This window comes from Simochromis diagramma, unplaced genomic scaffold, assembly GCF_900408965.1.
Source record: "Simochromis diagramma unplaced genomic scaffold, fSimDia1.1 OVJJ01000798.1, whole genome shotgun sequence".
Lineage (NCBI taxonomy): Eukaryota > Metazoa > Chordata > Actinopteri > Cichliformes > Cichlidae > Simochromis > Simochromis diagramma.
The window spans coordinates 1749048-1765260 of record NW_024386736.1 but is presented as its reverse complement, the minus strand read 5'-3'; the positions used below and the strand labels follow the sequence as shown (position 1 = coordinate 1765260).

Here is a 16213-nt window from a genome sequence, read left to right as displayed (position 1 = left end):
ACTGCACTCTATTCGCCAATATAAGCAAAGTCATTACACAATAAAAATACTCAGAAACATAGGAGACTGCTTTTTTTGGCAGACGATCGCTTTTTTGCACAGGACTTTTCTCCAGAATGTGACTTCTTGGAAATTCTACCAGGACTGGCCGCATGAAGGACGTGAAGGAGGCAGTAATACAACACAGATGGATGTGAGCTGCCGTTAAACACCAGAAAAGAAGAAGAAGCCGGTAGTGACGCGAAAATGGCGTCCTCCGCTGCCCGGCTGACTACACGCTGGTTAACAGCATCAGTTTCTTCTGGATATCGTAGCGGCCGTTTTCTCATTATTTCATCCGGGAATGGAGGAGTTTGTCCAGCGACCATATCACAGACACACCGCGCAGGGACAGCGGTTAGCCTGAGCTCTTGGACACGCGGAAATGCCGTGACATTGAGAGAACTGACAGGTGGGATAAGTTAGCTAAGTGTCGCAAAACCTGTTTTATATCAGCACGTATTCTGAATGCGATATCCAGCAGCCTGTCTGAAGGTCCAGTTAACAGAGCTTTATGATGCTGAGAGAGTGAGCGACATTGAAATGCTGCCGTAGTTCTCCACAGTTCGTTAGCCTTCCCGTGAGAACCAGTAGCAGTCAGTGCAGTGTGAATGCACCAGTGACACTCTGCACCCATACACACCTTCCTACGGATCAGACCGCCTGTATGGCAGCATCACTTAGTTCTCCATCCCCGTGTTTAGAATAAATGGTGACTGTTCATTTTTAAATGTGCTTCACCAGGACTAGACAGGACAACGTTACTAATACCAGGTAGCAACTTCACTTTATCATTGGATGAACTCGACAAAAGTTTGAACTTCTCTCTTAGGGATTCCTCTGTGTTGACATAATGGCAGGATATTGTCTGTGTATTTATCAGCAGCACCTTCAGGCTGCAGATCCTGTGTTTAATGACATCTCTGAGCTGGTTCCAGATCTGCTGACCACTGATCTCACCGTGTTGTTAGACAAAGTCTTTGCTTTGTCACGTGGTATACTGTCATGCTGGTTGCTCCTGTTAGAAGATGGTCGGATGCGCATGCTTAGCAGCAACACTTGCAGATATTCTTCTCATTTAACTTAATATCTTGTCTACGTTCTTTAATCTGGACATTAACTGATGACCTGTATTTGAACAGTTTTACACTTCACACATTTCATGAATAAACAGATGTTCCTACAAAGTGGTCAGTAAGTCAAGAAGGCTGTATCTAATTTGACAAACAAATATATAATGATAGCTGCAGTGACTACCAGATATACTCAGTCAAAGGAAATTAATGGTCAAAAGTTTCAATAATTAAATAATTACTTAGCAACTTAATAACTTAGGACTACATGTACAAAAAATAGTCAATTAGAAGTATTAATTTTAGCTTTAGCAAAATAAACTATACAGTTATACACTGTATTAGTTCTCCTCTTGGATGTAAACCTAAAATTAAAAAAAACAAATTACTGCGTTTATGTTCAGTTTTAAAGTCTGATTACACACACACACACACACACACACACACACACACACACACACACACACACACATAGTGGTTCACACACATTTAGAAAACCCCTCAGAGATATTTGTAAAAACAAATCTGCACCTCTAATGTCACCATGTTATCCTCTTCCTCTGCAGGGGTGAGATGTCCCCATGGGATTTGCTGCTGCTCTTTCCACTCCAGCAGCAGACTAGCAAACAAGCAGGACTTGTATGAAGTCCTGGGCGTCTCCCGCACTGCCTCACAGAAGGAGATCAAGAAGGCTTACTACCAGGTCTCTTAACATGCTCTTGTTAGACTTCTTATGTGTCATTCCAATAAAATGAGTAAAACATGCAGTTTTCTTTTGCCTTGAATGCAAGCTTTTCCTTTTCATTTGTCCAGCTGGCAAAGAAGTACCACCCAGACACCAACCCAAATGACCCAGAGGCCAAAGAGAAGTTTGCAAAGCTAGCTGAAGCATATGAGGTAAAAAAAAAAACAAAAAAAACCTCAAAGCAAAACAGTTATATAAATACAAACATCCAACGTAAGTTCATTCCAGAAGCACATTTAGCCTGATATTTATCTGCTCTCTTGCTTCTGTGTGCAGGTGCTGAGTGACGAGCTGAAGAGGAAGCAGTATGACACGTACGGCGCGTCGGGCTTTGACCCGAACCGTGCCAGTGCTGGCCAGCAGCAGTACTACAGGGCTGGGGGCGCCACTATAGATCCCGAGGAGCTCTTCAGGAAGATCTTTGGAGAGTTTACAGGAGGCATGGGCTTCGGAAACATCAACAGCATGTTTGAAGAAAGGCCAGAAGTAAGAGGTCGCTGACAACACCATAGCATCGACCTTTTTAGATATGTGATGTTAATTTGATGTGTTTAGTTAAGATTCAGTTTAACATACAGATGTGAGAATTGAACACTGGTTTTTAAATGTTCCCGTCTTTTCCTAGTTTGTGATGGAGCTTACGTTTTCGGAGGCGGCAAAGGGCGTGAATAAGGAGCTGAATGTGAACATTGACGACACGTGCCAGAGGTGTGACGGGAGGGGCAACGAGCCGGGGACAAAGGTGTCTCACTGTCACTACTGCAATGGCACAGGGATGGTGAGTTTCCGACCGATGCTCGGCAGCAGGCTCCTCTCAGCACCTGGCTGCACTCGTCAGCTTGTCTGTGTCGCCCCTTGCAGGAGTCGATCAGCACAGGACCCTTCATGATGCGCTCAACATGCCGGCGCTGTGGTGGGAAAGGATCCATCATAAACACGCCCTGCGCCCTGTGCAGAGGTTCAGGCCAGACTAAGAAGAGGCAGACGGTCACTGTGCCCGTACCTGCCGGTAGGTTTCCATCCTGGGTTCTCAAATCCATCAATGTTTTTAATGCGAGAGTTTACCTCTAGTGTTTGTAGCTACTGCTGCTTAAAACGAATAACCTCAAAAGTTTGCGTTTAATAGTCGGTTTTAAAATAGACGACTGCATATATTCCAGGAGTGGACAATGGTCAGACGGTACGAATGTCAGTAGGAACTAAAGAAATCCTCATTACATTCAGAGTAAGTTTTGGTCTCTCAAATTCACGTACTCCTTATTTTACTTGTGAGAGAGCAGTGCAGAGTTTTGATGCGTCGTGTTTGATCTGTGCAGGTTCAGAGGAGCCCGGTGTTCAGACGTAATGGAGTAGACATCCACTCTGATGCCTTCATCTCAATAGCGCAGGCCATCCTGGGAGGCACAGCCACCACACAGGGCCTCTATGAAACCATCAGTATTGTGGTGAGTGTGTGTCGACAGTAATATTCAGAAGGCCAGTCATTTTCAATTATCCTAGTGGGTCACCATGATACTGCAGTTGGGCCACAGGAATAACAGAAACTCAGTTTGAAATTCTTTGCACACATGTACGGTTACATATGTGTAGAATTTTACTTGTTTGTAAACAAAGTGAGTAATAGGAGGTGTGTGATAATACTCTAAATTTACTGCTCTTGTATTGAGGTTTGTGTCCCACTTGTTACACGTTGGCCTAAACACTTAGCATATGATTGTGTAGCTTTAGCAGGTTACAGTCAACAGCCTGCAAATTTTAATGTTTTTGAATAAAGATTTCATGGAAAAGCTCAAGAAAATTTCTCTTCTGTTTGATTAGAGTGAAGATTTCAGATTGGGTGAGCCCCATGGGGCTTTCTGGTCTTTAAGGGGGGCACAGCACTCTTGACTTTGAGAATCTCTGCTTAAGCTAATAAAATGTGTTTTTAGGTAACCTCAATGCGCAAGTGTTTGATATTTATAGTTTGTCTATTGTGTTGTTTTTTTTTTTTCTTTTTATTTCTGCAAATTATTAAAGAGTGTAAAGTTTTAATTAAGAGCGGTGCCTGTAGTATTTCTAGCTGCCTCTCTCAGATGCCTCACAGGGAGTTTCACTGGAGGAAACCTCTATTTCAAAATGTGTTGGTCGTGTTTTCAGATTCCTGCCGGCTGTCAGGCTGATCAGATCATCAGGCTGCAGGGGAAAGGCATTCGGAGGATAAACAGCTACAGCTACGGAGATCATTATGTTCACATTAAGATCAAAGTGCCCAAGTAAGTTAGTCTGATTGTCCTACAACCAGACATTTTTTGGCAGAATTTTTATTTATTATTTAATTGTTATTACAGAAACATGATAATGTGAATTTTTAAAAAAGTGTAACTTTATTTAGACCCACAAAACTTTTAAATAATGCAGTATCAATAAATTTGTATAAAGGGGCTATAAGAGATTTATGTATATTTTTATTTATGCATGTTTTGTTGTTACATCTTATAAGATGCATTTTTTTGTTAATTTTCTGAGATAAATTGGTAATAATCACATGATTCTCTTCACTTTCCTGCAGGAAGTTGACTCGGAGGCAGCGCTCTCTTCTGCTGAGTTATGCAGAGGAAGAGACTGAGGTTCAGGGGACTGTCAGCGGCGTCAGTCCTTCAGGAGGTCAGAACTAAAGCTCAGCTCCATCATAGAGTCAAAGCATGATTTCATAATAATGCGCACATCCATAGAGATAGGTAGTCCAGCCCTTCTGCACTCACCTGATGAAGTGCATGTTTTTGTCCAGGAGGGGGCAGCAGCACTTCAGCCACCAGCACAAAGTCAACCGCCTCAGAGGAGGGACAGGACAAGCAGAAGGAGAAAGAGGAGGAAGGAGGCTTCTTCTCCAAACTAAAGAAAATGTTTAGCTGACACTGAGACTGCAGGTTGGAGCTTTAAGTATCTCCTACCATCCCTGATAGAGAGCTAAATGTTGAACACAACAGATATTTATTAACCAGTCTTAATCTGCAGTGTGGTAACCACTTTTTTTAAATTTTCAGGTAAAAAAAGAAGCAAGCAAAACAATAGTGTAAAGGAAGATGAAAGAATCTACACACCGGTCCTCCACGCCGTCTCCTCTTGCTTTAAAAATCCGGCCAGGAGTAGAAGGAAGAGAGAAGCACAGTGGCATTTGTGTCGACACAGTCACACATTGTTGAACTTGGAGTTGTAGAACGAGTCAGGGCCACCCACATGAGGAAATGTAACCACAAGCACAGACAGGTGCTCGGTGGAAAATTTCTTGATGTGCTCACAAATAAACCAGAAAGTGATTTTTGCTTATTTTTCTGTTACCTCCTTATTGTCTTTGAAGCTACTCGATGAGGCAGCGCTCCACAGACAGTAGTTCTGTCAAATTGTGTAAGACAACCAGACAACCTTTGAATGTAAATGTGTTACAAGTAAAAACATGTTAAAAGGATTTCAACTGGATAAAGATTGACATGGATTTTTCACATTGGAATTATGTCATGACCTACGTGATGCTATATCACAGCTAAAAGGTTCCCATCAACTTCCAATGTCCTTAAAAATGAAGCATGGCTGTAAATTCTTGGTAAAGCAAAGTCTGAAGTTTGACTCTAGTTACATTGAAATTTTAGGCAGTGTAATAAAAGGAAATGCAGCTATTGCAACTGCAGTAAGCCAGTGATCAGCAGATGATTGCAAGATTGGCTAAGGTAAAAACATTCACTTCAATCAGTGTTACACCCAGACTTTCCACTACATTTCCATATAATTTCCATACACTGATATAATCTGAGAACAGGTTTAAATTGATATACATTGACCTGTTAAAGAGATCTTCCTGCAACTTAACTTTTCATTTCTGATTTGTTCTATTAAATAAAAATAGGTTAACTTTTACAATTTGGTGATACTTAAAAAATATAATCATGTGTTTTATTTGTATTGTCTCAGAATTTAATCCCTATTTTTGTCTCATTTAATGTAAAAGTTTTTTGGGGGGTTTGTTCATTTTGTATTTTCATGCTGTCACATTGACAAGATATTAAATATTCTTGAATCAAAATTCTAAGAATATTTTTCAGATGTTTAGCAAGAAACAAATGTGAACCAGGCCTAACCAAAGGCCTAATTAAGTTATGCTCTCGTCCTGGTCAATTGTGCCTGTGCGTGGCAACAACACTAATTTAAATAAAGATTCAATGTTGGAAAATGTTTTTCTTTCTTTTTGAAATTTAAATGTTGAGATTGTAATACCCTGAAACAGCAGCAGATGGCAGCGGCAATGGGTAAGTAAATGAAGAAATGCTCTCACAGCAACGCTGAAAGGTCTGCTTTGACACAGGCGCGCTCAGCTTTGTTTGATGTGTTCAGCCACCCACTTCATAACCACGGGCAGTGTCTGAACAGAAGCTTTTGTGAGGGTCATCAGGGACGTTGGCTTCAGACAGGGGCTTTCCAGCTGTTTTCGGTCTCAGTGGTCAGTCCTCACAAACAGGACTGGTGGTGGTGGTGGTGCCAGTTAAATGTATGATATAATATGAAGTCACAGATACATGCAGGACAAGCTGGTGAGTGTGTTCTGCATGCATCCATGTGATAGCATACTTTTGTGCGGGTAAATATCCAGCTTATGCATGGATTTAAATGCTTACCAAAGCAGGTTGCTATAATGATAAATGAATGTTTAAAAGATGGTAGAAAGGACAAGGGTGAAAATAATTTTGAAAAATTATTCAATTGCAAGACTTTTTTTTTCTTCTCAGTTTGTTCCAAAGTTAAAGGGCACTGATGTCAAAAGCAGATTTTCTTTTTAATCAAGAAGGGCTTCAATTGAGGTTCAAAGACTGCGCGCTGACTTATGTGGTCAGACCCAGACGTGCTTTAAAAGAATCTTCAAATCTAATATAAAACCAAAAGGCAGCTATTAGATAGGATTGCAGTGATGTTCTGTGTGCTAAAACCAATCAGGTGCTGCATCCTAAGCTTGTTGGAGTCAGTAGATCATATCATAAAGGGCAATTTGTTCTACAGAACATGTTACACAACTTCTCTTTACACATACATTGATTGATTCAGTTTAACTATCAAACCTCATGTACTGAAGCAAGACTGTTGGATCCTACTGTTGCAACTGGTTGACAAAACTCTGAGATCTTTATTGATTCCCCAAAATCTGATTCCTTGTGTCTTAATGCCTTTTGGGAAATGCTTTTGGGGCTCTTTTCATAATATCTAGATACCTGCAAACCTACACACACCATCCCAAAAGGTTGATTCTGTTCATCTGAACATAGCATTTTCAGTGGGAGAAACGTTTAATCGCTCATCCAAGTGACTTCTTCAGTCCAGATGAACAGAATCAGCCTTTTGGCATTTACTTACCCAGATGATTGAGCATGCATCAAGACATATATACATCATGTATTCAGGGGCCTGGCTAGATTTTGTTGAAATAAAACTTGAGTTAATTGAGTTAATCTACCCAGTGTGTGTATGTATTGTTCATTGATAAGCCACAACATCAAAATCAACCAGCTTAATGTTGTTTAGGATGCCCTCGTTTCCCCAGTACATGATGTTCACTCGCTGAGTTTATACATTTTTGAAAGTTGATTGTGGCCAGAGTGTCAAAAGCTTTAATATTATGAAAAATCTTGAAGCCTTGAAACCATTTATAGTTTGATTTGAGGACAAGCCTTTAAAGAAAGCCATGAGCCTGGTAAAGAAAAAGGTAAGTGCATGCAACATTTGTGTAAGCATTGAGCTTCCTCCTTCCTTTTAAAGGGATTTTTAAGAGCTTGTAATTTACCACCGTTCCCAGTAATTATGATGTCATTACAACTGTAAATAAACCCTGGCTCACTCATTTGCAGCATGTTGCAATAAATCGGTTGCTCTATTCCGTCTTACTCATCTTTCTTGAGGGAGAAAAAATCTCTTCCTCCTTTACCCTCTGCTGATTTTTCTTTCTATTCTTCTGTCTACAGATTAGACATGAATACGAAATAAATACAAGCTAACCTATGTTTGTATAACCTAAAACTAACCTAAGATACAGAACACAATAAGCACTCAAACTATACAGAAAATGTTCATAAGTTTAAAAAATAGTTTGAAATTATGCCTATATTTCAAATATGTGTCATATTGAGTTAAAGGAGGACTGTAGTGTTTTTACGTTCAGGTTTTGTTCTGCAACATAACTATTAATGATTTTTATTAACACTGGCATCAGAAAACATTTTAAAAATGAAAGAAAACACTGACAGACAAATATAATATTACTTTGTACTAATATATACTTAATATCTATAAAATAAATATGACATTAAGCTCTTTTAAACCGTTATACACATTTCATTGCTTATTTAACTGAATGGATGTTTTTTTCTTAAGAAATAAATAGCCTCTGACATTTTTCAGGCTTTCAAAACAAAGATTTGCGCCAAGCTCCAAACAAGTTCCCAAAAGGCTGACAGTTAGTGGACACAAAGCTTTCACTCAGTCGCTTGGTATTCAGATCCACAGCTATATATTATGTTGAATGTTGAATAGCAACATGCAGACAAAAAAGCCCTTTACAACACGGTTAAGTGACAGATTTTGTCCCATACAGCCAGACCTCACAAAAGTCAGTAAAAGGCAATTAAATGTTGGACAGAGTTACCAAATTACAGACATTATTTGACCTTGTCTAGAGTCCATCGAAAAAAGCCAAAAGCTATACAACCTTTCAGCTATACAAACAGATAAAAGCTCCAGTCTGCCAATCATGTATGACTGACATGTGGCTGCTGGGAGTAAATGAGAAAAGTAAAAATGCATCACAGGGAGTCTTAATTGACTTCTTCCCTCTAGCATTGCAGTAAAAAACACCTTCACATCTTCTCACGAGGCAATACAAAAAGGTCAAAAGCAGAGTGCGGTGGGTAATTGGAGTTTTAGGGTCCTCTTGTGCTGCTATTTGCAGGCTGACGGGTAATTATATTTACAACACAACAATGCTGACTGTGTGTGGGCATGAAGATGGTGACTGCGTGCACATTAATGCTGCCTATTTATAATAAGAAAACCCTGTCTGGATTAGACGGCATAAATGTATACGAGAGTTTACCTCCCAGCTGGTGACATTTTGTGAGATTTAGTGCGCGCCTTGCCTGGAAGCGACCCATCCTAACCCTGGTTTACCAGGATTATGGTGCTGCTGTTCTGTCCACTGGGAAGTGGGTTTTGTTTTATGTGGAGCGGATTAAGGTGGGGATTTGTGTATTTTGTTGCTAGCTGGTTCACTCAAGCTTGAAGATGACCCTCCAGGTTATAGATGCATGGAGCCAGCTCCTTGTCGCTGGAAGAAAGTAAGGTATAGTGTATAACAGGTGGATGGTGCTTGCTGAATAGATAAACAGCATTACATCCTTTCTAACATGGAAGTAAGTTGGATTTTCCACATGTGTTTAGCATTTTTAACCTTGGAGCGCACTAGCTTGTGACCCACTGAGTCTGGGTTTGTGTCTTCTCCTAGTTTTCAAAACCTGTCACAAACCCCTAAATAGTGTTTGGACTGGTTCTTACTTACTGCTTTTCTACTTGATCACTCAAAGTCCTTTATACAACACGTCACAATAACTTTTTTTGGGTGTAGAGCTTTCTATTTAACATTTGCACTCCAATAAACACATCTCTGGGTTCATTGCTTTGCCCAACGATACTTTGGATCGAACCATCAACCTTCCAAAGTGGAGATGGCCTGCGCTACCTCCTGAGCAAATAGCCATCCCTATAAACCATTTGACAACCACCAGTCACTTCGAAAAGCGTGAATTTCACAAATAGCTGCAAGTCATTCCTGGAGGTTGCTGTTTGTCACTTGTGTCCACAAAGAGATATGTAGTGCTGTATCAACAACCTCCTAGTGACAGCAGCTTTCTGTAGTGATAAAATATGCAAAGCAGTTCAGATGCAGTGGTGACCAAAGTTATGAGTTACTCACAAATGTCTGACTTATGATGGATTTTAAGGCTTCAGAATGCCATGTGCTGTATTTTTGTACATATCTTATGCTTTTTCACTATCTTGGCGCACAGGCCAACTGCAGAGCAACATGAGCAGCGCTGTGAGGCATCTCTGTAATGCACAAGGACGCTTCATTGCGATGGATGATTGTGTATATGGAACTTGAACCTGGTTATGCTCAGCACCAAAAGACCTCACTGCCATTCTTCTGCCATATTAAGGCCTGACCTCTCCCTCCTTGTTTGTTGTAATTCTCTGTATAAAAGTGGCAGCTCCTAAATTCTGCCAAAGTCCAGGATCTATGACATGAGTCATCAGCATGCTTTTGGATTGCAAAAGCAGCAGCGAGAGTGAGTAATCCAAATCAGATTAGTCACTGATTCATAATAACCGCCTCCAAACTCCAATTTTGTTGTTTTCAGACCAGGAGATATTGGCATTAAGGGACTGGAGTCCATAATCACCAGGGATGGATCTACACCAAGTAGTGGGCCAACTCAAAGATATTTCATCACTGTTTCAGTAACAATCATTCTCTGGGAGTGCATATGTGTGTAAATATGCGCATGTGTGCAAGCGTGTGGAAGCTAAAGGGTAACTTTGGTTCCAGCCTGTTTCCCATTTCCCCCTCAATCAGAGGAACCTCTCATCCAATTTCACCCTCCCTTTCCTTCCACCCCCATACTCAGCTAATTAGGGTTCCAGATCACTACCACATGTGTGTGTGTCTACGCCTGCGCACGCATGTATATTTATGTCCATCTCAAGGGGTCAAGGAGATGTTCCTTACCTCTCCAACTACTAAAAGGGTGACTCCAGATTTAGTATCAGATTACCAGATTGCCAAATGTTTTCCATATGGTCTTTCCATATCTGTCCAAACCTGGCCCCGGTCCTCCCGCTCTCACCCAACTCCAGCAGCACGATGACATATAGCACACAAATGGATGACCTCATGACTGGTTATGTTTTTCAGAGATTTGTCTCAGATTTGTAATGATGACTGAGCAGCCTGTTTGCTTTCAACCCAACTACCAATTTGCCTGAATGAAAAACAACACACTTTTTGAGGTTTTTGGTTGATTTACATTCTTGCTGTCAAAAGAGGGATATCGTGGAGAAATCACAGGTTTCCTGTGGTTGGATGATTATTACAGAAAAACCATTGGCCCCTTTAAGTCAGACAGCCTCTGGGAGACGATGTGTTTAGCCAAAAACACAATGTGCTGAAATGATTTGGAACTGGATCGGAGCAGCTGTGTGTGTGTGTGTGTGTGTGTGTGTGTGTGTGTGTGTGTGTGTGTGTGTGTGTGTGTGTGTGTGCGCGCGCTCAGTCTACCCTATCACCACTACATACACACTTCTATACCTACAATTAACTCTAAATACAAGAGTGATGCAACTGCTTTTTGTTACTTAAATTGAAATATGAGTTTAGCTTTCAGCTCTACAAATTACAGTCCTCTCATATTTGATGGCTACTTTCAATATTAGACCCTACAGATTTACATGGGTTCATTTTAGTGTTAGGTATGGAGGATTTCCACAGAATTTGTAAATTGAAGAGAATTGAATGCAGTAGATTTCCTCCATGAATGTGTTGAGCACACATTAGAAAGGAAGAAACATCAAAGCATTTGAAGTGTGTTTAACTGCAGTGGTTTAAATGAAACTGCTTCTGCTTTGAAGTACAGAAGTTTCAAAAGTTTGCCTATTTTTTTCTATTTCATCCACTAAAATTCAAATTCATCTAATCAGTCTGAGCTAATAAACCTTACTTTTGTTTGTGTATCTTAGTGGCCATGATGTACCTGTCCATACGTATGTACCACATCCCTGCATTTTATATGTACATGTCTATTATTTTACTAAATGCACACCAGCTAATTTTTGCAATCTTTAAATATACATATGAATTACTTCCAATACACAAAGAATGGCAGAAAACTAATGATCTTTTGTGCAAATTATAGCTGTCAAGGACTACAGATGAATGTTAGGAGTAAGGTGAATTTTTTAAGTGCATGCTTTCTTAAAATGCTTTCACATGTGCATAAATGGTTCTGCATGTATCTCTACATCTGCCAGGACCTAAATATCATCAGGCTTACAGTGCCTGAGAGAAGTTGACCAGATTTCGTTGCATCACACACACCAATCATTCTGTTAAGGAAAGTCTCCCCTGCCGTCTCTCCCACACACTTGCTGCTCCAGTCAGGCTCCTCTGGCGGGTTGTGTCTGCCTCATGGCAAACAACCCCAGCTATAAATCACACTGTTTTAGCAGTGTGGTCAGCAACCAGCACAGCATGAAGTACAATTACTAACTGAAGCCACTTATGTTAAATGTAGGAAGTGTGTCATTCGGGTGATTGTGTTTAGAAGTTTCCATGTGTGTTTGAAGAAACAGGGACAGAACAGAGGACAGGTTCAAGTCACAAATACTCTCATATGCAGTCTTATCAAATATTTAAATGTTCTCAAAACGTTCATTTGGAAAGTAATGAGTTCTGCTCGAGAAATAAAAAGTGTCCAATAGAGACATATAATAGTTATCCTTGTTAACAATCAGTCCATGACTTTTGAGTTTTAATTTAATGAAGTTTATACATATCCAATTTCCATTATTTTTTTTGCAGTACAATCTTAATGCTTTTTATTTACTCCATCATACTCACCTGCTCAATTTCAAATTTAGTTATGTCATATTTTTACCTTTGTTTTCTACTTTTCCCAATTCTTCATGGTAAGTAAAACTGGTGTGGGATTCCACTGAGAGCACCTGCGTGTTTGAATAAAATACAGATACAGGTGCCAGTACTTGGTTAACATATTACAAGAAGTAGTAGTTGTTATGGAACAGGAAGACTCACTTTGTTGTAAAAAGGAGATGCAGAAAGTCATTCACAGCCATTAGGCTTTTCAATTCTCACACAGAAAGCAGATGAGCCGTATCAGACTATATGAATCTAAATTTCCTTTGATTTTTACTCTACTTGATTTTTACTACGTCAAAGGCTGACCCCACCAATGGTGCCACTGCCAAAACGTTTAACTACCTGTGAACTATTACACCATTGTACATCTGCTTACAGTGCTCTAAAAGTTTTTTGGGTTTTTTTGTGCCCTCCAACACAACATTTGCTCACTCTTCTTCTCCAGGTTGGCTCCTTATCCCCACCTAAAATTCAAGTTGAAAGGCCACCATTTTTAATTATCTCGGGGACTTCAGAATGGTAAACATTACTTCCACTGAGTCATCAAAAAGTAGCAGGAGGGCTAAAAGCAGTGGGAAAAAAATTTGAACGAGATAACAGACAAACTACATTAGGTCAGGTTTTTGCTTTCTTTGGAGAACTATTTGGTTAAGGTTCATATTCCAGGATCTCAAGCCTAGTCATTTGAGGTGAAATTGCAACACATCCATTTTAAGTCAGCATACTGTGTGCATTACAAATGGACAAAAGACTCAGCAGAAGAGTGTGGAGGGCCACAAATGCCAAACTGACTTAACTAAATCCATCGTTACATACTTAAATAACTCCATCATTAATGAATAAATAATTATAATAGTATAATAATTAATTAATTAAATATATAAATAATTTAACATCAATTGATTTCATGTAAAACATTTTCAAAAAGTATTTATTTCTAATTTTTATTCATTAAAATCTTCTTTCGTTATTATTAATTTGTTTTGGCATTTGTGGCCCTCCATAGAGACCAGCTGTCAGCAGAATATTGATTTGCGACTAATGTACACCTCCTATCCAAGCAGATCTAGAAATTCCCCACGTCCACAGTTCAATGCTTACATGAAGTTCTGTTTATGCTCTGTGAAACTCTATAAGCGCTCAGAATGTTTTTTATGAGCATAAGTTTACTTTGTTTATTGCTCTGGCTACATACAAACATCTTAATTCAAGCAGATAGACAAGCTCTAAATGTCTTTTGGCAGCTGCCTATGCCAGATACAAAAAAATAACAGACGCCAATAAAAGCTGTGACTTGGCAGGTGGGGTCTGTATGAGTTATCCTCTCTGCAACGAGCCAGAACTGCTCTGTTGGGGTAGAAACACAGCCCCACCCAGTATAACTATCCCCATGCTGCAGGTGTGGTTCCATTAAAGTGTCAATGAACAGTGCGAGTAAATTGCCTTTATTAAACCAGGAAAGTTCATTAAAAAGACATTTTTTATAATAATAGTCTGGCAGGAAGCAACATATTTCCTGGAGTAGTGAGGACAAGGGAGCAAAAAAAAAAAAGAAGATAACAATAGTAACACCATTCAAACAAAAACACAACACAGGACTAAAAGTAATTTTTTCTTCTTTCTTATTTTCAGATACAGATGCTTGTTTTTATTTATTTGCCAAAATGGAATGGACATTTTTTAAAAGGGTGGAAAAATAATGTAGTCTGCTTTGAGTTTATGTTTGCTGAAATGAGCAAATTTGATATCAGATTGTTGTGACAACTATGTCTCCAGCAGCAGTATTGTTGATGGTTTATGGGAAAATATTTCATTCAGAATTGTGACTGATTCCAGTTTCCACTTCTCATCTTTATAGCGGGAGAAGCAATCTAAGCAAAAATGCCCAGCTCTTCCAGGGGGACACTGGGGCATTCCCAAGTCAACTGATAAACATAATCTCTTCTGCATTATGTCATTATGCTATCTCTTCTCCTCACAGAAGGGCATGCCCAAAACACCTAGCCTTGGACGCATCCTGGCCAGAAGATCAAACCACCTCAACTCAGTGAACTCCATCATCTGTAAAAAGCAGAGATCATCTGCCCACCATCCCTTGGCTACCCCTAGAAACTAATGTCCATACAATTTCTCCACAAAATCAGTGACAAAGCATAGCCCAGTTTAGTCAAACACCAACAGGAAACAAGACTGACTTCCTTACTTTGCAATGCAAATCAAGCTCTTATTATCGTTGTACAGAATAGACAGAATAGACCTCAACAAGGGGGGTGATATTCCATACTTTGTAAGCACTCCCCACTGGACACCTAAAGGGATATGGATGAATGCCTTCTCCAAATCTGTAAAACACATTTAGACTTATTGGGCAAACCAAATTCCCTCTCAAATATCCTAGAGTGGTTAGATAGCTGGTGTGTTTTACAAGCTGGACAAACACCACCGTGTTGTTCCTAACTTTGACTACATTTTCAGATTAAAAGTTAAATGTTACCTCATGAAAATTAAGCATTACTTCATTTTTTTTTAAATATTCGTCATCAGTGGTGAAGTGGAACACTCAACTCCAGCAGTGCAACATGAGACCAGGTAAACACAAGATTTTCATCTAATATTTACCTCCATGTAGATTTGTAACACTTGCTCTGGAATAGCCATCTAACCAAACACTATGCATTAGAGTAGCTGATTTTTTTTTATGTTATTTTATGTTTAGACTTTGATTAGTGAAGATATTGTAGTCTCCAGTGTTTATATGCCTGAGAATATGGCAAGCTATAGCTATAGAAAATGATTAGCATAAACAGATGCCATCTGTTACAGTTTTGAGTAAGACTCCAGCACGGATTTGGATATTACCTTAATATAGAGCCTGGGAGTTCTTAGAAACTGTGCAGAGCTCGAAAGAAAACACTCAAAAGCCATGTTTTTCAAAAAAAGAAAGCCATCTCTGTCTATTTCAGTAAAAACATCGCTCTGTTTTGGGTTTACTCCATTTCCTTGTGATAATTATTGGATTTAGAGTGAAGTAGTGTGCCAGTTTAACCAACACTTTGCTGCCTTGGTTTCAGAACGGGTGGGAATCTTTCTCAATTTGCCCTCACTTTGTTTTAATTACAGGAACACGCAAGCACAAAGAGACAAGTGGCCTATAATTACTTGGGACAGAAATGGAGTTACGCTGTGTTATTGTGAGTAGATTACTTAAGACAAAGGTGTCAGAATGCCTAGTCAAAATACACTTCTCCTACTTTCTCATTTTGGTGTCTAAACTCTGTCATTTGGTGGTCAGGCATGTATGAATGTTTAAGTTGCTGACAGAGACGCAGACTCAGATTCAATTTGTCAGTTTGTCACAGTTTAGGGAAGGGTGCAGCTTTTAGCTCATACAGTAACTGTTATTTTGGCTAAATCTCTGTGTCTCAGTTCTTAAATTATCTCTCTTCTAAAGTGCAAAAATGACCACCGTTTTTCTATTTTATTGACTCTCAAATACATTTCTTTCTTAATAAACATATTATACCTTCAACACTTACAGCACTGCTTCTTTATATAAGAAAGTTGTGCCCACGTCTCCAATTTATTTGTATTCAACGTTCTCACATTTTGGATTAGATTTGGATAAAGTGCAGC

The 16213-nt window shown here is 39.5% G+C and overlaps 1 protein-coding gene across 1 annotated transcript; it reads left to right on the top strand.

Moving 5' to 3' along the window:
* Positions 1-207: 207 nt before the first annotated feature.
* On the top strand, positions 208-6061 carry LOC120714726 (dnaJ homolog subfamily A member 3, mitochondrial-like). Its single transcript, XM_040001112.1, has 12 exons — positions 208-451; positions 1679-1815; positions 1926-2009; positions 2134-2343; positions 2483-2635; positions 2719-2866; positions 3018-3082; positions 3174-3302; positions 3994-4109; positions 4406-4500; positions 4625-4763; positions 4881-6061. The coding sequence occupies exons 1-11, from the start codon at positions 247-249 to the stop codon at positions 4747-4749; spliced, it is 1467 nt and encodes a 488-aa protein (XP_039857046.1). The 5' UTR covers positions 208-246; the 3' UTR covers positions 4750-4763; positions 4881-6061.
* Positions 6062-16213: the final 10152 nt, after the last annotated feature.

Bases quoted from the DNA above. Each gene is read 5' to 3' on its own strand.
- LOC120714726 (XM_040001112.1), top strand. From the start codon at position 247: ATGGCGTCCTCCGCTGCCCGGCTGACTACACGCTGGTTAACAGCATCA. The intron at 2,010-2,133 runs GTAAAAAAAAAA...TTCTGTGTGCAG, and splicing joins AGCTAGCTGAAGCATATGAG to GTGCTGAGTGACGAGCTGAA. The intron at 2,344-2,482 runs GTAAGAGGTCGC...GTCTTTTCCTAG, and splicing joins TGTTTGAAGAAAGGCCAGAA to TTTGTGATGGAGCTTACGTT.